This window comes from Drosophila tropicalis, unplaced genomic scaffold (assembly GCF_018151085.1).
Source record: "Drosophila tropicalis isolate 14030-0801.00 unplaced genomic scaffold, ASM1815108v1 contig_4, whole genome shotgun sequence".
In the NCBI taxonomy this organism is placed as follows: domain Eukaryota; kingdom Metazoa; phylum Arthropoda; class Insecta; order Diptera; family Drosophilidae; genus Drosophila; species Drosophila tropicalis.
Genome location: NW_027172862.1, coordinates 2013396 through 2033202, shown reverse-complemented (window position 1 = coordinate 2033202; position 19807 = coordinate 2013396). Strand labels below are relative to the sequence as shown.

Here is a 19807-nt window from a genome sequence, read left to right as displayed (position 1 = left end):
CAACAACAAACACACTGCGTCGCTTTGATGTAATGGTGTTGGTGTTGGGTAGTTACAGCAAACAGAAAAAAAAAACTTTATGTTTAATACAAACACTCGCAGCAGCACGCACGATATTTTTTCAATAAAAATATATTTATAAATCAGCTAATCGCATCCGCTCCACGCGTCCGACTCGTTTACAAATTTTTAATTTACAATAATTTTAAACAATTTTTTTATTTTTCCTTTCGACGTTTCAAAAAGCGAAACTCCGCGAACGACGGCCGTTACTTGCACACACACGTCCGTTCACTTGGAAAACAAAAACAACAATCCGCCCGCGATACGGGCAGTGTTGCCGTATTGGCGTATTTTCTGCCAGATCTGGTATATTTTTAAAAGCGATTGCGGATAAAATTCGGAATTGCGGATAGCGGAAAATCTGGCTTATTTAAGAAATGAAACAGCTAATTTTTCCTAAAAATATTTTAAACAACTTAAAAAACATCATTAAAATTTGGGTTGAGGTAATGAATTACAGAGACTCCGGCGGAAACAAACCGTTTTCTAAACTGAAAATTAATATTAACCATAAGATAAGGTAGTCTCATCAGAACAAAAACTAATATTTTTAAATCAAATACAAATATAAATTTTTAGATCCTGATCGCGCTGACACAACAAATGTTGCTTTGATTACAAAGTTTCTCCAAACTGCCTCAAATTTATAGAAACTGATTTTCTAGGATTTAGCCTTTTTTGGCTTGTTTTATTTTGCCAATTCAGCTTATTTTGCTCGTAGAAAAATGGCAACTCTGCAAACGAGTCGAACTCGAACAAATGAGTCGAACATGCAGCCAGCAATTCGCCTAAGCACGATATTTGCCCCGCCAAAATGAATATGTACAGTGTGGCCACATTTTCAGAGTGGAAGAAAATGCCAAATCTGGTGTCTTGCTAACTCTAAAAAGTATTACCGTATTATTACTTTTGAAAATGTCCACGAATCCAGGGCTGAAAAGAATAACGTAATTTTTGGGGATTTTCGCCAACGACAGCGAACTTTTTAATTTTCGCTTATTTTTTTTTTTTTATTAAGATTGGTTTAATACTTTTCTTGATACCTATTACATTTAAAAATGCATATGAGACGGAAAAACACAAAGAAATGATTTAATGCTCACAATTGAAATTTGCCAAATAAACATGTGCATTTTCTATATATTGGATATATGTATTACTTATCTATTCATATCTCGTATTTCTCACACTAATGTGCGTGTGACGGGGAGACATGGGATGAAGAGGAGTGTACATGTATGTGTGTGTGTGCGTGTGTGTGCTCCACTTGCAACCGCCGCCGGCGCTGCCACATTTGCTGTTGCACATTTTCATGAGCATTTTCATACGCTCGGGGGGATTTGGGTTGGATGTATTTAGATTATTTTTGTCACCACGGCATCTTAGGAATGCGGCGCACTAAAAATAATACGCAAGTGCAAAAACCTTTAAGATTTTAAGCATGATTTTCTATTAATAAATTGGGGCAAAGACAAATATTGCATACCACGACGAACGCAACATTTGCACTAGCCCAGAGCTAAGTGCTGCCGCACCACACCCATGATGATTGGCATCACTCCCCTTTTTTGGTTTACAAAGTAAATGTCTCTTGGCAACATTTCAAGTTTAGCAGATCCGGCTTTTGACCTACGCCAAAACGAAATAAACGAAAATAGATTCAAGAAAATACTATAGCAATTTGAGGAAATGCAGGAAATGGTAGAATCATCTTAATGGGGTATAATATTAGACGTGCTATGTTTGTTCTTCTCTCAAAGATCGAAAAGAAATGGCCTAAGAAAACAATAGTTGGACAAAAACCAAAAATTTTGATAATTTAATTTGTCCAAAAAGAGACAACACCCATGACATGAGTTCCCGTTTAGAGAAGAAAAGACGAGTGTCTAATCAGCGCAGTAGGAACAAGCCGGCTTGCCACCGGCGGCCGCCTCATCCCCACTATCGTTATCATCAACCGGTGCACCATCGTCGCCAACATCGCCACTGCCCCGATAATCATCGATAATCGCCTGCAGCTCCTGCTGGGCATCGATGAACTCCTGCTCTTCCATACCCTCGCCCGTATACCAATGCAAATGGGCCTTGCGACGCAACATGATGGTGCTTCCGTCAAGGAGACGCTGGAACAAAGATTGAATTGCCGTTGTATTGCCAATGAATGTGGCCGCCATCTTTAGGCCACGCGGTGGTATATCACAAATGGCCGTCTTAATGTTGTTCGGTATCCAATCGACGAAATTGTTCATGTTCTTATTTCTCACACCCGTCATCAGTTGATCCACTTCACGTGGCGACATCCTTCCCCGGAAGATGCCGGCGGCCGTCAGCAGTTTGCCCTTGCGCAAATCGATGGCGCACAATAAATTGTTGCTGGAGAAGATTTGCTGCACTAGCTCCGAAACGGTACCCTTGCTGAACTGTTGCTGCTTGCAGGTGACAAGGGGAGCAAAGCCGGGTATCAGGAAATGTAATCGTGGAAATGGCACCATATTCACATAGATTTTCCTCAAGCCAGCATTCAGTTGGCCAGGAAATCGGAGACATGTCGTTATACCGGACATGGTGAGGGCCACAATGTGGTTAATATGCTCATAGCCGGACATTTTAATCTTCAGATTGCGATTACATATCTGAAAGAGGGCCTCATTATCCAAACAGAATGTCAGATGGGAATTATTAACCAGAGCGGGAATGCTCAGCAGAGCATTATATGGCTCAACCACCACCTGCGACATATTTGGAGAGGGTATTGTCACATAGTTACATAGCAAATTATCCGGATATTGCTCGACCAGAGCCTCCATAATCAACGATGTTAAACCAGAACCGGTTCCACCGCCAATCGAATGCAGTAACTGAAAGCCCTGCAATGAGTCAACCGATTCCACTTCACGCCGTGTATTATCTAGGACTTGATCGAGAATTTCAGCGCCATCGGTGTGATAGCCGCGGGCGAAATTATTTCCAGCACTCTCCGAACCGGCCACAAAGTTCTCTGGCCTATACAATTGGCTACTGGCATTCAAACGTTGTATGGTGCTGGCCTCCGTATCGATGATAATGGTCCGGGCATAGAAACGTTTGCTGGCCGTCGCATTGAAGAAGACATTGATCCGTTCCAGCTGCAGGGGACTGTTGCCGCCGAAATGACCCGAGGCGTAATCCACGCCATGCTCATGCGAGATCACATGCCAGAAAGCATCGCCAATGGCATTGCCGGCACCTCCAATTTGTAGGGTCACAATTTCGCGCATTTTTCCTCCTTAAAATTTAAAACGTTTCCTTTGTCTTTTTCTTGGTCTCCCAGTTTCTTCCCTCCGACTGACTAATTTTAAACCTTCATCTTGGAATACCTTTCTCCTCTTCTACTCTCCGTCTGTGTGTTTCACTGTGGTTATATGTACATATGTATGTATATGTGTCTATTAATTAATTAATTTTGCTTGTGTGTGTGTGTCGAAAAGATTAAAAGTGTAATATGTATATTTTTGAATGCCCCTTAATCCTACAGTTCCCAACAGGCTAACCTGATGCAGTAGAACAAGTAAAATTAAAGTTAGTTATTTAAAGCCAGCGGTCCATAACTTGGTTACATATGCTCCAATTGTAATTTTTGTTTTTATAATTTAATGTATTAAATTTAATAGCTCTAGCTCTTGTAATTCCCCATATATAGTGACATAAGGACAAATGAACATGTTTTTAAAGGACTTTGCCACAATATATTTTATAAATTTGTAATCATATTAATTTCTAGTTTAAGTTTAGTTTTAAAAAGTCACTTGGACCTCGTTTAATTACATACTACATATTCCGTAAAAACACATGCAAAATGTGGTAGCAAGAGGTGTCTAACGTCCTTCTATATAGCTGGATAAGTCGATTATTTCGGGCAATTGGGATATACGAAATTTGAAGCGACACTGCACATCATTCAGTAACTTGACATCGTTCTCATTCGAGATAAATGTAATGCCCAGACCCTTGGCTCCAAAACGGCCAGCACGTGCCGCACGATGCAAATAGATAATCGGATCCTTGGGCATTTGATAAATGAAGATAATATTGACACCTTTGATATCAATCCCTTTTCCAAAAGTAATATTCGTCACCAATATTCGCTTATAATAGTCTCTGAATTTGTGAAAATTGTGTAGTAGCTCGTTTCGCTCCAGCTGACCATGTAGAGCAACGGCTGGAAAATTCAGATTAATTAGTTGCTGCACCAGGGTCAGGCATTGCGGCACAGTTTCCACAAATATGACAACCTGATTGAACTCGAGAATTTCAAGCAAATAGAATAGCCTCTTGCTTTTCTCTGACTCCTCGACATGGTCAGAATGCTGCTGCCATCCTTGCAAGCACAATTGAGACGCATGGTCGACAAAGACCTCGAAGTTTTCGTGCATTAATTTCCTGCAAGTATTCTTCATGTTCTTACTCAACTCACTTAAAAACATAACCACTTGTTTCTTGTGCGGTGAATTACGAAAGATCTCCAAAACGGCACGGCGCTTGGTTACTTGCTCGAACATGTCGTCGCATTCGTCCATCATTAAGTGCCTCAGCTGGCTGATATTAACGATGTTCTTGCGAAACAATTCCAAAATGCATATCGGTGTGCCAATGACAATCTGCGGTGATTCAGGGATAAAAGACTCGTCCTTTTCGATGGCCAGTCCTATTGACACACCCGGCATATATTTGGCGAAACGTTCATATTTCTTGGCGATCTGCTTGGCCATGTCGCTGCTGTTACACATAACCAATGACCGACACGAAATTGAATTATCTTCCACTAGGTCAAGCTGCTGCAATGTGGCCAGGACAAAGACAGTAGTCTTCAGGACATCCGAAGTGGTCTGATACAGAACATCCGCACCATGTACGACCTGCGAAAAGCACTCCTGATGTACATCGAATTGATTCTCAGTCAGGACACGCAATATTTCAGGCTTCAATTGAATTTTGGGATATCCCGTATTATTCATGGTGAAATTTCGGGTTAGTAAATGTGATTAAGCAAATTCAAAAGTCATTCAATGATTCAGGGTTGATTCTGTGCGAGAATTGAAATTTATGTATTACAAACTTCAAAATCAACAAGAGAAGTATCGAAGGTATAATTGAAAATGTCAAACTTTAATCGTCGCTAGCGTCAAGATATTTGACAGCCAAAAAATACTGGGCAAGAACTTTCAATTGACACATTTATGACAGATCTAAGAAAGCGGCTAACACTTTTGGTTACTTCCATAGAAATTTTTAAAATAAATAAACCAAAATATGCATAGATTCAATAGCTACATTTAAGATTTAAGGACAATACAACAAATACAAGATTCCAAAGCAAATACTTTGGTGAACAACTGGAAACTTGTCTAAGGAATCTTCCAGAAATATGCATTGAATCCGGCTTTGAATTTTAGCGTTTTCAGAACTAACCTCGAGAAAGTTTTGTTCCAGCTCTATAGCAAGATTAACAAATACATTTTACAATAGCAGTCCACGGTATTGAACAACGAGGATCTGGGCTCGAATCCCAGGATAGTGTATGGATGTAGTTTTCGTCTAAGCCGAAGGCCTTAGTTGCCAGTGCTTGTAAAATATAGTTGATAGGTTGATAGTTTAGAACTATGTATATCCTATACTTATAATAATAATAATAACAATTTACAATAATGTTTCAACGTTTTAGTTTTTTTTTTCTTTTTGTTTTTTTCTAAGAATTAAAATTTAATGAGAGAAACAAATAAAAAAAATGGAAAGGAAATAGGTAATTGAATATTCCGAAAAGAATGCGAAAGTTTTCTTCTTTGCTGCTCTTCTCTTTCTGGCCTTCTCGTTCTCGCTTGTTGTCTTCCTCATTTAGACAGTAAATGTGTCGAGGGATATATCTAGCAGCAGCTACTTGTCCTTCTTTTCCGCTGACAAGGAGTTGTACAAACGATTAACTTCATTGGCCACCAGATGATCCAATATAATACCATTGGTATCAATGAAAGCAGCACAAGATTTGTTACTAGTGACTTCTCGTTGACTTTTGCCATCTTTAACACTGAGCGTCAATTGATATTTGTCATCATATTTCTTCATATCTGAGCTGGCCTCCCAAGTGCGTTCCTTCTCTTTGTGCACGGCGACCGCAAATGTGCCCTTCTCCCGGAATGATGTGTGCAAGGTGAGGACACCCATCAAGGCGAAATAGGCCAGAACACTGATGAGAAGAACGGGACGCGATTGGGGGAATGGATGGGTGAAATCCCAGGCATGGGCCATTATGGCCACGCCCACAGCCAGAGCACATAGGGCGAGACGGGTGTTGACCAAACCAAAATGTTCCTTTAAGTGTGGACGATCACCCAGCAGACAGGTCTTGACGGCATCATCCAAAGCATGTTTAACCGCTGATCCATCCCATTTGTATACCTTGACGAGCTGTTAAATAAAAAGGCCCAGTGAGAGAGAGGGTGAGAACATTTTAGTATGACGTGTATTTGTTTATAAGCTTTTTGCCGGCATTTATTTGGTTTGACTGCATTAGAATGCAACTAAGGAGACACTTTTTTCTTTATGAACATTGAGAATCTTAATTGGGGGCTCAACTTATGAAGCACTTAACCGGCTACAGCTCCGGCTGTGGCTTTGCGACTCCTTGTAAACCAAACAGCTGAGCTGGCTTGTATCTAGTTATAATTCGTTTGACTGCTTACCTCTTCGGCCGCCTGTGTCTTGTCCTCCTTCTTGGTCATTGCAAATAATTGTTTGAGATTTTAATTGTTTCCTTTTATTTTGCTAACAAATTGGATTTTGCCAGGCAAGAATTTTCCTTATTTTCCTATTTTGACAACGCGACAACCTGTGTTGGCAAACGCAAAATTTGTGTTTAAGAATACTTGTTTGGTCACACTGGCCTTCTTGGTGTAATAGGTCGAGCAGTGTTGTACAGTTCGTTTACAAAAACGGTTACTATTTGAAAATAAAATATTTAAATTTGATGCACTTTTTTTATTTTCATGATGTAAAAAACAAATTGTAGACTTTAACATAATATCGAAGACAGGTTACTATCAGATAGTTATCTTTTGGGAATGATTTATCAAACTCTAAAAAAATTCCAAAAAATTTCCAGTCGAAACACTACAGCACAGCCGAAATTAGTCTATCCCCCTACTTTCGGTTTTAGTTGTGTTAATTATTCCGTATCCATTTACATTGATTTCATTTGGGCCATTAAATCGTCCAGACTTGTTTCATCGCCGGTGGTCGTTGTTGTTGTTTCAGATGTCGTTTCCGTTGGCTTACTTGGAGCTTCGTATGCCAAACGCAAACCTTCTCCGATATCCGATACTGTGGGTTTTGGTTCATCTGAATCTTGAGTTGTAGGTGCATCTTCGGCTACCAGTTCAATGCCCCATTCATTGGAGGCATGCAAAGGTTCTTCTGCCACAATTTCTACCTCCTTTTCAACCGGCTTGGGTTTAGCCTGGAACTCCTTTTGTCTCAATATACAATGACGATCATCGCACTGAGGATTGGGTTTCAGTGTCATTTTTGGAAAGAAATCGTTGAGAGCATTGTAGCCCAAATAGTCGGAAACTTCGCCAAAGTTGAGTAAATATTTGAGAGCATTCTGTACGAGAAAGCCGGCCGTAATGCCCATTGTGGTGGGTAGGGAAGCAGCACAAACGCCCTCTCGCTTCAGAGTGCGTTCGTCGATGTTCTCGGCAACAACCAAAGGCGGGGCGCAGGCAAAACAGGCGGTATCGCCGGGTCGGATAAACTGAATGTGTCCAGAGACAGCATTCTCCGATACACCGGACTCGAACCAATTAAGCGAATGCTCATTACAGGCTGCATTGATGGCCATACGCGCTTCGAAATTATCCACACAGCTTAAAATCAAGTCTACAGGAGTACCTGGTTCGGTGCCGCTTTGTGAAATTGTACTTAAAAAGCTATCAAAATTATCCACAGTCGTAATATTATAGTTGTGTGTCTCGATTTTCACATCGGGATTGATGAATGTCAAGGTGCGAGCAGCTGCCTCCACTTTGCTTAGACCTGCCTGGTCGGGTGTGAAGAACAAGCGGTTCATATTGGCCAGTTCCACTTTGTCATAGTCGAAGAGTATTAGTTTACCAATGCCGCAGCTAAACAAAAGGTGGTCACAAAAAAAAATAATAATTAAAATTGGGAAAACTAAAGGAAGATAGTGCGTCTCACCGTGTCAGCATATCCGCTGTTACACTGCCCACACCGCCTACACCCACAACAGCAACTGTCTTTTCTCTTATTCTTTCGTAGTCCTTGACAATGTTCATACGCTGCAATGCCATCAGACGACTATATGGATTGGAGTCCACCACCTCGGCCGACATACGGTCAATACGTTGGCGTGCCTGTTGAGCCTGAGCCTGTTGCTGCCGTGTTTCGGTCTTTTGTGCCTCTAGCTCGGACTTGAGTTCGACTATAAGGGCTTGCAGTTCATCGATGGCGGACATGATTGTTATTGTGTGGTCAGTTAAATAAATATAAACAATTTAAATATTCGTCGTCGTGTCACTTTCGCTTAGTATGGCCAGATAACACAAAAATCGCATTTTGCTGCAAGTGCACTTGTAGTGTTACCAAACGATATGAAATTTCGATATCGATGTTGTGCGTACGGTAGTGTCATATGGGCATAGATTGGGAAACCAGTGTCATATGATCGCAGCGAACAGCTGATGCACTTTTTGCCGCTCTTTCTCTTTTTCACACACTGTCGCCCCATCGAACTATTGTGATGCAATTTTGTTGTCTTTATGGGATCTAAAAAGTGAAAGTTTTCACTGATAATTGCACTTAAATAGCAATTTAACGAGTGCTATTAAATCACCAAAACGGGAATATTTATTTCACCCACACAACCGCAATTATACGCTGCAATCGAAACACGAGAATATTGGACAAAATCGTCAACGAAGAAGGTGTGGTGGGAGGAAGGCGGAGGAAGTGCAGCAACAGGGGCCAATGTGCAGCAGGCTAGAACGCGCGCGTTGCAACTGGGCTGGGCTAGTAAGGTCTAACCTCAAAGCATCCGCACAAAGTTTTCCCATTCCTTAGAGGAGAGTTCCCTACACATACAGTCACACACACATACACAACAAATAAACGTGTTCAACTTGATAATGCATCGCATAATGCCAGCCTCTTGGAGTAACGGCAGCTTGTTACCCTTCCGCGTGTCAACCACCACAAAGGTAAATGTTCTATTGTAAAATCCTGCCAAAAATCTCATTGCTCTTATGATCTGACAGGTTGTTCTTTTCTCCTTGACTGCCGGCGTGGCTCTAATGGGTGTCCTGTCGCGTTACTTACGTCGCCGTAAGCCACCGCGTCCACCACGTCGTGCAAGAAAATATACAGGAAGGCGGACACGCAATAGCATGCGTAGTCCCAATGATTTGATATCAATTGCCGGCTCAAAAGCCTCTGCTCGTTCCGGCAGCCCTGTAGGATCTACGTTAGCCTACTCGGATCGCCTTTCGATGGCATCCGGTTCTATAGGTGCTGGCGTATTGGCGACCAGTGGCCAGAATAATGCAGTTACCGTTGGCGGTACTGTAGTAACTCAGCTGACGGCCCAGCAGCTGGGAGTGATGGGCATGGAGGCTCTCGATACGGTTATCAATTTTTGGGAGGACGCCTTGGCTGCCCATTATTCGCCGGGAGGCGTGCCTGCATCCCTGACCACAGCCGAGGATTCTGAGTTCTGTCGCGAGATACAAAATCTTTTAGAGATGTCCTATACGCTGCAAGAGCAGAGCGAATTGCTCTTCTTAGATCAGCGATCGGTGCTTTTTCGCGAAGAACATTCCATAGACGAGGCCGAGGAGGATGGCCTGGCTGTCGGCGGTGTTGGTGACGATGGTGATGATGATCGCCTATCACGCAAATCGGGCAGTATTCTGAGTCGAGCTGGCTCCGACCCAAATTTCGATTCAGCCGAAAGCTTTGCCTCTGCCCTAGATCAGGTCGCAGATCTGCGCGAATTCGAGGGCTTCATTGAGACTTCGTACGAGGAGTATCCCCTGTTCCAGAGTGCGCTCAAGCATCACGATGAGTACACAGTGCCTTGTCGGACGATGCGTTCGGAGCTGATGCATTGCAGCAGTGACATTGAGTATTTGGCCAAATTACATTGTGTCCGTCTTGCCTTCCAGTTCCTATTCAAGGATCCGGCCGTTGGTCAATGGATCTGCGATTCAGGTCGCCAAATCCTCACCGATTTGCTATGCCTGGGCGATAAGGACACCAAAGAATTCCTTGTAGGCTACGAGGACATGGTGAATTTCTTACAGGATCCCAACAGCTGGCCGTGCATACAAATGGAACTGGAACAACGCAATGTCAAGGCCATGACATTCTACGACATTTGTCTGGATTTTATTATTTTAGATTCCTTCAGAGATTTGGATGCACCGCCGGCCAGTGTCACAGCTGTGGTCCAAAATCGTTGGCTATCCAACGGTTTCAAAGAGACGGTAAGTCAAACTGCCAAAAGAATAGAAGAAATATTAGACAAGAACTGTAATTAACTTTCCTTTCGTTCCCTCTTCTGCCGCAGGCTCTAACCACAGCAGTGTGGTCCGTACTGAAGGCCAAAAGGCGTATGCTGAAGTTTCCCAATGGCTTTATGGCCCATTTCTATGTAATATCGGAACAAATATCACCATTGATGGCCTGGGGTTTCTTTGGACCCAATGAGAATTTACGCGACATTTGTCATTATTTTCGGGAGCAGCTCTTGTCATTCCTGAGCGATATATTTAGCTTTCAGAAGAGTCGCTTCACCACCATCGAGGACTTTTCGCAAGATGTGCTGCAGCATATGCAGACACGGGTAAACAACATCGGTGTGAAGTTTAGTCAATAGTTTTCTCTTTTTTTTACCTTTCTTTTTACTTTCTTTCTCTATTTGTTTGTTTTTTTTTTTTTTATTATTATTATCATTTACTATTTTTGCTTTTGGTTATGTTTATGGTATTTAAACGACAAACAAAAAAGTACTAAACAAGTTAACTAATTTTAAAGACCACAACATTAAATACACACACACACGCACATTCACACCCACACACCGACACCCATTTCTTCCTATGATTAAGCTGCATTTAAGTCGCCAAATAACATTAATATGGATTATAAACACAAAACCAATTGTAAAATAAAAACAACAAACCAGCCTTTAAGCAATAATAACAACAAATGTAAAAACAAATGCCAAACTGCAGCTGCACTTCCATCTCCAATTGCATGAGCCCCCCGACAAAAAAAAAAAAAAAAAAAAAAACGATACCAGATTGAAAACATTTATTACTTGCGATTAGTCCGTAGTGTTGATTCGTTGCGACAAGATGTACAAAGGTTTGGCTTTTGCCACTTGCCTCTTAGCTTTCTTCGGCTTTGTGAGTTTCCATTCAGAAAATCTTTGTAAATTTGCAAACTCTTACCCTGTGTGTGTGTGTGTACGTAGATTGCCTCCTTTGGGGCCTTTCACATGCTCAACAAAATTGTCCACATCAATGTGAATGACATTTTGGCAATGCCTGAGGAGAACGTGAAACTATTTAGCGATTACAGTGATTCACGTTGCGACAATGCCTATATATTGGACGCTGTGGATAATTTACATCTCACCTGGCTGGAATTGTTCTACATGAAGTGGTCGGTGGTGTTGAGCATTTTCTATTCATTTGCCGTCATGCTACTGATTAGGGCCAAGTATTTGAACAATTTCGATATCAATTTCATCACATGCAATACGGTGAGCTGGCCTATTATATGGCCTTTATGAACTTAATTGATCCTTTATTATCATCGTGTCGCAGATGATGCTTGTGGGTGCCTTGCTGACCATGGTCCTATTGATTGCCACTTGCAGGCTTAATGAGCTTACACCCTTCCTTGAGGTCTGGTGCAATGATGTCATTGTCTATAACATGTCCTTTATAGCACTCAACACATCGGTGGCTGTTGTATTCTTTCTAATTCCCTCGTGCCAGTATTACTTAGAATTAGCTGAGAATCAAGCATTCTAATCAGATGATTTAATCAAAGACTATTTATATATGTATAAGTTTGCTTTTCCCATTGTAACTTTATAATAATTGTAATCAATCTAAATTGCCATAAAGATAATCGATCTATCTATATATTCTTAGCTACTATATGTAGTCCTCTCCCTGTGCTCTGCAGTCTGAGTATATTATATGTATATTCCAACTGAAAAACTAAACTTATATTTTACGTTCTAAAAGGAAATTGAATTAAAATTTATCTATTTCCCCTCTCTAATTTGAATCTTGGCTACGATCTTGGTTAAACTTATATATTCAACTCCAACTTGTTTCAAATTTTCATTCTAAATATTTCCAAATTTCATTTCACTCAGTTTTCACAAATTTTGTTTTTGAATTATTGGGGAAAAATCTCTTTTTATAGGTTCTAGTTTTAACTATTTTAAAGTTTATTCCAAAACTTTCTAATAAATTGTTAAAACTTTCAAAGTGGACTAAAAATATTTATAAAAATCTCGTGTTTTCCATTTTCCAGCAGCAAATGAAGTTGATCCTTTGAACTATTTTCACCCTGTTTTCTATAGTTGTCTAGGGTGACCATAGGGGCCGAAGACAATACCGGAACGGATCAATAATTGGAACTCTTTCTCTCTCTGCTTTTTTACTGAGTTGATTGGGACATTGTCCTTAAAACTGGAACATTTCCATGGAATTTTTAAGAAGAATGGTCACCCTAGAGTTGATTTAGGATAGATTAGCCTAGGATTAAAAAAGCAAGCTTACTTGTAAAACAAAGACCTAAAAACTTTTGCAAATATTTTCTTGAATATAAATAGCATCTAGTCTAGAATGAACTAAAATAAAAGTTCTGAAATTTTGTAACGTATGGTCACCCTAAGGTTGTCCCGTGTAGATCTGATTTAGAATAACTTAGGATTTAAAAACTTTGATGAAAGACTTCTAAAATAACTGGAATCAGAACTTCGGGACAAATGGTCACCCACAAAGCTATAGATTTGAAAATATATTCGAAACCATAACGAATCCGAATGAAATTATATCTGTTTCATAAGGTCCCAGGGTCTTTCGCCGTCTCCTTAATTCGAGTTTTAGAATAAACATACATATATAAAAAACCAACGAATTATTCAAATGATATAGTCAAGTTACCATGAATTTCTCAAATTTTTTTTCTAGAAAAAAAAACCATATGACACTCAATTTATTCGAATTACTTTGCACAAATATTTTGATTTACATATAGATATATAAAAAAAATAATAATAATAATAATAATCATTATTGGTATATGAGTAGAAAGTGAGACAAATCGGTAAAAGGTATAAGTAAATATAACTGCACACACAGACATACATACATACACACATACAGAAATGGATATATAAGAAATAAACAAAATTAGAGAAATTTCAAAGAATCGAACGTAAAGACAAATAATCCGCAGTTTCTTCTCTTTCTATGTATGTATCCTATGTATGTATATATGTATGTATGTATATTTAACAATATATGTATGTATGTATGTATATATCTGATTTTGTTACAAAAAAAAAAAAATGCTTCGAGATTGCAGTTTTGGACTTGAACACACTCACACACAAACGCGCATATTTGCTTTGGCTTAGATTTTTCGGGTTAACTTAAATGCCGCGATATGAACGATGTGCCAGGAATGCACTAATGAAGTACAACACGGTATTGACCAGGCCCAAAATGCCAGCAATCATATAGCCATCATGTTTGCGATCGCGCAACTTCAATAGCAAGACCGTGGATGAAGCCAAAAGCAATATGGCCGCAATGCTATGATAGATCAGCTCCTGCAAAGCAAACGAAAACCAAAAATAATGAGATTACCAACTCATATTCAATCTGTTGTTAGACCATTTGAACTTACATAAATGGTTTTGGCTATAATGCCGCCAGTGCTGAGCGATGTCAGACAGGCTAAGAGTAAACAAAATGTCCCTATCATAAATGTGGTGGCCATCAGGAAATGGAACAGATCCTGATGTCCTGTAGAGTAATAACGATAATAGTCGTCATAATTGAAGGCCAAAATGCCAACAATGGCGGCGCCAATCACCTAAACAAATATATCAAATTGATCAAATCAAATATACCTACTATTCGTATAAGTATGTTAGCACTTACCAGCTCAAAGAACTTGAGTATGCCGGGAAAGGTCTTTAGATAGCCCGTGTTGAGGACAATGTACGAGGTGTTCGTAGTGCTGGTCGTGGTACGGGTTATGGTCACTGAATGCGACATTTTTTCAACGGTGGTGCTTTACGGTGGGTTGGTGGATCTACAAAAAAAAGGCAAATCAAACAAAATCAAACCAATGAGAATGGAAGTTCCTTCAAAAAATGGAAATTTAAGGAGTTATTTTAAGTTGGCAGCCTGTCTTTTGAACCCTTTTCTGACAAATTGAAGTTGAAACAAACAAATTGGCTTAAAAAGTTCTCCAAAGAAAAAAAAAACATATTGCTTGGAGCAAGGATAACTCAACCCAGCTTCGTTTGAAATTGAAATTTAAGTCAGCATTCGATTCAACAAGGATGTAACTTTGGTACTGACCACATTCAGAATTTTGGGATTTTTTGTTTTATTAAAATGGTGACAGTTAAAAAATGAAAAATTTGTTTTTTGCCTCTTTTTTTTTATTTTAGTGTAAACAAAATTGGTCAGGGCCAAAGTGATGACTTTTCTGTTGGGATTTCAGTTTCATTACAATCTTCTTCAAGACAATATTCTCAATACTCCAAGATATTTCAAAATCAACTAAAATTTGCTTGCATTTTACCCTTGTCTAAAAAAAATCTACTACACTTAAGACAATAATTGGTATTAACCTTAATATATAATGATGATTAAGGAAAATATTTAAATAATTTAAGAAGTCTATATATTTGGTAGTAATCTTATAAGTTTCACTTTTTGTTTTGTAAATATTTTTAAAAATTCAAGAAGAGTTTTAACGAAATGTAAATGTTTAAATGTTTTTAAATGGTAAGTAACAAAAATTGTCAAAAATTGAGTTCAGAGTTCTTTAACCACGCCCAAAAGTGCCCAAAAATCCCAGCTGTTTACAGTTCGAACGCCCCTGAGCCACACCCTAATGCCATGATGATAATCATTCAATGTATTTTGTATGTATGGCAGATTTTGTTTTTCGTCTAATTTTAAAATAATTTACAATGCCGGCCTCGCCATAAAAAAAAAAAAAAAAAAAAAATAACAAATGTTATTGAAACATTTACCAATGGGTATGAAGAGAGTGTGTGAGAGAGAGAGAGGGTGATAGCATGGATATTGCCAGAGAAATAAATCTGTATTTACTTGTTCTCGACTTTATGTATATACAGATATATATATATATATATATATATATATAATTTTTGTGTGTGTTTTCATACATATGTACAGTGAAAACTTATGGCTGGATGAAATTTTAATTTTAAATTTTATTTTACTCAAATAATTTCTTTTATCAATCGGATATATCTTCTCTGATATTCTGATATATAATAAGTTTTACTTAAATATTTGATATGTCAATAAAGTTTTGTGTTTAAACTTAAATATACTGAAAACCTTTTTGTCAGCTTCTGGAAAATAAATGTGACTAATGTGATTTTAAATAAATTCTCTAAATAAACATAATACTCATACGTCATGTTGCCCCACCAAGAGTGTAATTCTCAGTTTAGGTAACTTAATTTAGATATTCTCACATCAATCAAAACATCATATCTATGAAATTTAATTGAAAAGGGAACACACAAAAGCCAAAAGCCTTGACAGCAATGCCATTCTGGATATGACGCCATCATCCATTGGCAATGCCTCCTCAACCTCCAACCTCCAGGTCTTTTGAGCATTCATCAATTGCTGTTCAACAAGAGATGACGTAATGGATTACAGAACTAGATAGATATGTATGTATATAGCTATGAATAATTAAGGCGATCACGATGATAATGATCATGATAATGATGATCATAGTCAAATGTTGTGTGATCATCATAAGGGATGGCTGACTAGGGGTGGGGCTACTGGCTGGCCTAAAATCAAAACAAAACGCTACGAGTTTTTTATTTTTCAGTCGGCAACAAAATTTATGTACATATGTATGTATGTCTGTGACTATGTCGGCTATTTAAATACCCTATAATCAAACAATAAAGCCGACTATTCAAGTCTATATATATCTTATGGATCAGTTATTTTTAAGATGAGTTAGCCTCAACCATTGAATAAATACATGTCTAAGTAGTTTTAACTAAAACTCATCTCGCCATAGGGTAAAATTCAAAATCTCTCAAATAAACAAATTTTCATATTTGTTTTTGTTTTTCTTTTCATTTTTTATGGAGTAGGCAGCAACAGGCTGTAGCTGTAGCTGTGTGGCTGTGGCTGTGAATTTTGGCATATGATATCATTCTGTTGGTATGTTGTTACTACCAACAGAACCATCAACAAATAGATCTTCATGGTAACTAGGCAATGGAACGGAAGAGGAAATGGGCAAATCTACCTACAGTTTTCATTATGATAAGAACAGAAAAAAAAAAAAATTATGTGTGTGTATTACCATTTCGATATTGAAAGCGAAACATGAAAATGACTTTGAATGATATCATCAACGAAAATAGAGATTTCTGCTTCTTCTTCGACTTCTACGACGTCTTCTTTTGCGTTTTCTTGGCAATATCTTGCAATTAGTTAATTGCAGTAATAAGTGCCACCACGCCCAATTCATACCGCCCTTTGCCCCCATTTGAAAATCATTTAATATATATTTCTATATCTTTTGATTTTCAATATGCCAATGCTCTATATAAGTACATATATGTATATTTAGATATCTGTATATATATATAAAGAGAGAAAAAAAATATGCCAAGTTCTTACTTTATGTGTATATATTCTATATACGCTGACTGGCGGCACACAAAATACAATTTCAAAATTTTTCGTTGGATTTTTGAGTGGACGACGGAGTGGAGTGGCGGGTGGAGAGGGGGAAATACACAAAAAAATAAACAGTCGCGCGCACACACTCACGCACTCACATATATATAAGTATATATATATTGGGGTATGATATTTCCAAATTTTTTCAAAAACTTTTCTTGTTGTTTTTTTGATTGAATTTCTTTATTTTGTGTTTTTTTTTTTTTTTTTTTTGGGGTACGTCTTGGCGCGCGCACGTTGAAAATGAAACTGAAAAAGTTGTTCACTTTTTTGCCAGCAGGCAAACATCGTCGTCGTTCGAAATGAAAACAAAAACAAGTCGGTAAAATATCGAGAATTCATACTGAGCTCGACCATCGAGTTACCCATCATTTTTGTTGGCCAAGTTCTCAAAGTTCATACCAAAAATTCATTTTTTTTTTCTTGTTTTAAACTTTATTCTCCTTAAGATCCCAAGATATCTTATCTGTAGTTATAGATTTATGTGAACAAAAAGGAAAACGAAACGAATTTCACTTTATTGAGTCAGTTGAGTAGATTAATATTTCGTTAAGACTTGTTTAATTAAAGACCGAAATTATGAAATACAATTTAAATTTTTTTTATAACTATTTTTAAGCCAACTAGAAATTTGATTTGAAATATTCTTCTTTTGTTTTTTTAAATACACTTCTTAATTTGGCGAAACTGTAACAAATTTTAATTGTTTTTTGAAAATAATATTTATTTTTAAAGCTTTTAACTTTCATTGGAATGTTAGTCACGCCAATTATCAAGTTATTTTATTTAAGCGAGACAAAAGAACAACAAAGTAATTCAAGTATTTCAATAGACATTATTTTCATGAAGATTAAATTTAGTCAATTCTTGGAGTATTTAAAAAAAAAGAAGTTATGTTTTAACAAGAGACAAATTTAAGTTAAAAAAACAAATACACTTTTTATGATCTTACACTGGCATCCCGTGCGTATACTTGATTATACAATACTTTAACGTTAAATAAGTTATCCGCCTTTAATTAAATGAGAAAATTGTTTAATTATTTCACTGGCTGGATCATATTTTTATATGTTTTGTGAATATAAATCATAATATAAATTTAAAATCTTATTAAATAGAATTACATTTAAAATTTTTTTTTTTAAATAATCATTCCTCACTAAGAGTTTAAAAAACTTTTAAACTTTTTAAATTACAATGCTATTCACTTCGCTAATTAATTAATTTATTCATTACGAATGAAATGAATAAACATTTTTAGTAAATTTCAAAAATTATTATTATAATTTTTTCAGATTTTGGCTTGATTTTTTTTTTAGAACAATATTAAAATATAAATGTACAAAATAAACAAATATAAAATATAAATTTAAAATCTAATTAAATAGAATTACATTTTATTTTTAAGATTTTACGTAGTACTAAATTTTTTTAAAATAATAATTCCTCACTAAGAGTTTAAAAAACTTTTAAATTTTTTAAATTACAATGCTATTCACTTCGCTAATTAATTAATTTATTCATTACCAATGAAATGAATAAACATTTTTAGTAAATTTCAAAAATTATTAAAAAACCGATAGATTTTTTTTCGAATTCGAAAATAAAAAATTCGAAATATAAAATATAAATTTAAGTTTATTGCTATAAAAAAAAAAGAAAAAATTAAAGACAATTTGATATATTTAGATTGACATATTCATATTCATGGACAAATGTTGAAAATATTTTTGCAAGATTTCAAGATTTTTGGCTCAGTAGTTTCAGTTTTCAGTTTGAGGACTTTTATATTTTATGTTTTTCTGGTTCAGTCTAATATACCCCAAAGGTTTTTGTTTTTGTTTTTATTTTACAACTTGAAATAAGAATTTCGAATGCGGCTACAAGCACAACAAGTTGTGGCCCCCAATGGGTCTGTCATGTTGACGTCATGATGTCATCGCGACGCGTCGCCGCTGCGCTCCATTCAATCGTAAATATGAAAACGTGAATACTAGAGAGGTGGAGGGAGGGGATTGGAAATAATGGGCTTGGCCGCCTTCTTCTTCAAATGCAATTTAACCTTAATTTAACGCCTCCAGGACACTATAGTCTACTTGTATCTATGTAAGTATATAACATTAGTTTCAGTTGACTCAGAGAGAGACAGATAGAGAGAGAGAGAGAGAGCGAAAGAGAGTGAGAGTGAGCATGGGATAAGAAAAAGAGAGTGGTGAGCTACTGTGCGTATGAGTAATGCAAGTACATTTCAAGGAAAACACGCTGACTAACCTCCTGAGTGAACAGGAGAGAGAAAGGTAGAGAGAGAGAGAGAGAGGCGCGCGCTATGAGAGTAACCAAAATGGGGGGGCGGGGGTGTGTGGGAGGTAGTTATCAATGTCTTCAGTTATCATAATTTTTGCCAGATTGCAAAAACAATGCAGTTCGCCTTCATCATATACAAATTAAGAATGGATGAGTAATTCAATTTGAGCTATTAATTTGCTATATACACACACACACACACTACATACTTTACTGTATGCAAAACAGATAAGTGTATATAAACAAACATACATAGAAATAATTAATGACAACAGTAAATAATTGAAAGAAAAGGCGTGAAGGCATTTATTTATGCAAATCAAAAGTCCCAATGAACCGACATTTTTTCACATAACTGAGTAAAACAATTC

The 19807-nt window shown here is 37.4% G+C and overlaps 8 protein-coding genes across 8 annotated transcripts in view; 2 read left to right on the top strand and 6 right to left on the bottom strand.

The window, feature by feature from the left end:
• Drak (Death-associated protein kinase related) overlaps positions 1-309 on the bottom strand; it is a 55245-nt gene extending 54936 nt beyond the window's left edge. Inside the window, 1 exon segment of the mRNA XM_068285108.1 lies at positions 199-309. The gene's annotated coding sequence lies outside the window, so the exon portion shown is untranslated.
• A 1554-nt stretch (positions 310-1863) lies between these two features.
• On the bottom strand, positions 1864-3589 carry betaTub65B (beta-Tubulin at 65B). Its single transcript, XM_068285139.1, has one exon. The coding sequence runs from the start codon at positions 3318-3320 to the stop codon at positions 1950-1952; it is 1371 nt and encodes a 456-aa protein (XP_068141240.1). The 5' UTR covers positions 3321-3589; the 3' UTR covers positions 1864-1949.
• Positions 3590-3917: 328 nt separating this feature from the next.
• On the bottom strand, positions 3918-5057 carry LOC137573404 (ATP-dependent RNA helicase WM6-like). The gene has a single exon (XM_068285340.1). It carries the CDS (start codon positions 5055-5057, stop codon positions 3918-3920), a length of 1140 nt encoding a protein of 379 aa, XP_068141441.1.
• Positions 5058-5745: 688 nt separating this feature from the next.
• Positions 5746-6945, bottom strand: Spase25 (Signal peptidase complex subunit Spase25). Its single transcript, XM_068285178.1, has 2 exons — positions 6780-6945; positions 5746-6504 (listed from the first exon to the last, which is right to left on the bottom strand). Exons 1-2 carry the CDS (start codon positions 6816-6818, stop codon positions 5974-5976), a joined length of 570 nt encoding a protein of 189 aa, XP_068141279.1. The 5' UTR covers positions 6819-6945; the 3' UTR covers positions 5746-5973.
• Positions 6946-7059: 114 nt separating this feature from the next.
• Positions 7060-8650, bottom strand: Uba5 (Ubiquitin-like activating enzyme 5). The gene is made up of 2 exons (XM_068285177.1): positions 8293-8650; positions 7060-8219 (listed from the first exon to the last, which is right to left on the bottom strand). The coding sequence occupies exons 1-2, from the start codon at positions 8568-8570 to the stop codon at positions 7277-7279; spliced, it is 1221 nt and encodes a 406-aa protein (XP_068141278.1). The 5' UTR covers positions 8571-8650; the 3' UTR covers positions 7060-7276.
• A 139-nt stretch (positions 8651-8789) lies between these two features.
• Positions 8790-11187, top strand: Miga (mitoguardin). Its single transcript, XM_068285271.1, has 3 exons — positions 8790-9311; positions 9369-10595; positions 10679-11187. Exons 1-3 carry the CDS (start codon positions 9240-9242, stop codon positions 10985-10987), a joined length of 1608 nt encoding a protein of 535 aa, XP_068141372.1. The 5' UTR covers positions 8790-9239; the 3' UTR covers positions 10988-11187.
• Positions 11188-11412: 225 nt separating this feature from the next.
• LOC137573345 (uncharacterized) lies at positions 11413-12408 on the top strand. Its single transcript, XM_068285272.1, has 3 exons — positions 11413-11519; positions 11588-11878; positions 11943-12408. Exons 1-3 carry the CDS (start codon positions 11469-11471, stop codon positions 12150-12152), a joined length of 552 nt encoding a protein of 183 aa, XP_068141373.1. The 5' UTR covers positions 11413-11468; the 3' UTR covers positions 12153-12408.
• A 1188-nt stretch (positions 12409-13596) lies between these two features.
• On the bottom strand, positions 13597-17364 carry LOC137573276 (uncharacterized). The gene is made up of 4 exons (XM_068285168.1): positions 17070-17364; positions 14307-14460; positions 14050-14238; positions 13597-13972 (listed from the first exon to the last, which is right to left on the bottom strand). The coding sequence occupies exons 2-4, from the start codon at positions 14421-14423 to the stop codon at positions 13793-13795; spliced, it is 486 nt and encodes a 161-aa protein (XP_068141269.1). The 5' UTR covers positions 14424-14460; positions 17070-17364; the 3' UTR covers positions 13597-13792.
• Positions 17365-19807: the final 2443 nt, after the last annotated feature.

What these genes read in the sequence shown, in the direction of transcription:
- betaTub65B (XM_068285139.1), bottom strand. Translation starts at nt 3,320, where the DNA reads ATGCGCGAAATTGTGACCCTACAAATTGGAGGTGCCGGCAATGCCATT.
- LOC137573404 (XM_068285340.1), bottom strand. Translation starts at nt 5,057, where the DNA reads ATGAATAATACGGGATATCCCAAAATTCAATTGAAGCCTGAAATATTG.
- Spase25 (XM_068285178.1), bottom strand. Translation starts at nt 6,818, where the DNA reads ATGACCAAGAAGGAGGACAAGACACAGGCGGCCGAAGAG. An exon ending in AGACACAGGCGGCCGAAGAG is followed by an intron (nt 6,505 to 6,779) that starts GTAAGCAGTCAA and finishes TTTATTTAACAG; the next exon opens with CTCGTCAAGGTATACAAATG.
- Uba5 (XM_068285177.1), bottom strand. Translation starts at nt 8,570, where the DNA reads ATGTCCGCCATCGATGAACTGCAAGCCCTTATAGTCGAACTCAAGTCC. An exon ending in ACAGCGGATATGCTGACACG is followed by an intron (nt 8,220 to 8,292) that starts GTGAGACGCACT and finishes CCTTTTGTTTAG; the next exon opens with CTGCGGCATTGGTAAACTAA.
- Miga (XM_068285271.1), top strand. Translation starts at nt 9,240, where the DNA reads ATGCATCGCATAATGCCAGCCTCTTGGAGTAACGGCAGCTTGTTACCC. An exon ending in GCGTGTCAACCACCACAAAG is followed by an intron (nt 9,312 to 9,368) that starts GTAAATGTTCTA and finishes ATGATCTGACAG; the next exon opens with GTTGTTCTTTTCTCCTTGAC. An exon ending in CCAACGGTTTCAAAGAGACG is followed by an intron (nt 10,596 to 10,678) that starts GTAAGTCAAACT and finishes CTTCTGCCGCAG; the next exon opens with GCTCTAACCACAGCAGTGTG.
- LOC137573345 (XM_068285272.1), top strand. Translation starts at nt 11,469, where the DNA reads ATGTACAAAGGTTTGGCTTTTGCCACTTGCCTCTTAGCTTTCTTCGGC. An exon ending in TCTTAGCTTTCTTCGGCTTT is followed by an intron (nt 11,520 to 11,587) that starts GTGAGTTTCCAT and finishes GTGTGTACGTAG; the next exon opens with ATTGCCTCCTTTGGGGCCTT. An exon ending in ATTTCATCACATGCAATACG is followed by an intron (nt 11,879 to 11,942) that starts GTGAGCTGGCCT and finishes ATCGTGTCGCAG; the next exon opens with ATGATGCTTGTGGGTGCCTT.
- LOC137573276 (XM_068285168.1), bottom strand. Translation starts at nt 14,423, where the DNA reads ATGTCGCATTCAGTGACCATAACCCGTACCACGACCAGCACTACGAAC. An exon ending in TACTCAAGTTCTTTGAGCTG is followed by an intron (nt 14,239 to 14,306) that starts GTAAGTGCTAAC and finishes ATATTTGTTTAG; the next exon opens with GTGATTGGCGCCGCCATTGT. An exon ending in TTATAGCCAAAACCATTTAT is followed by an intron (nt 13,973 to 14,049) that starts GTAAGTTCAAAT and finishes TTTGCTTTGCAG; the next exon opens with GAGCTGATCTATCATAGCAT.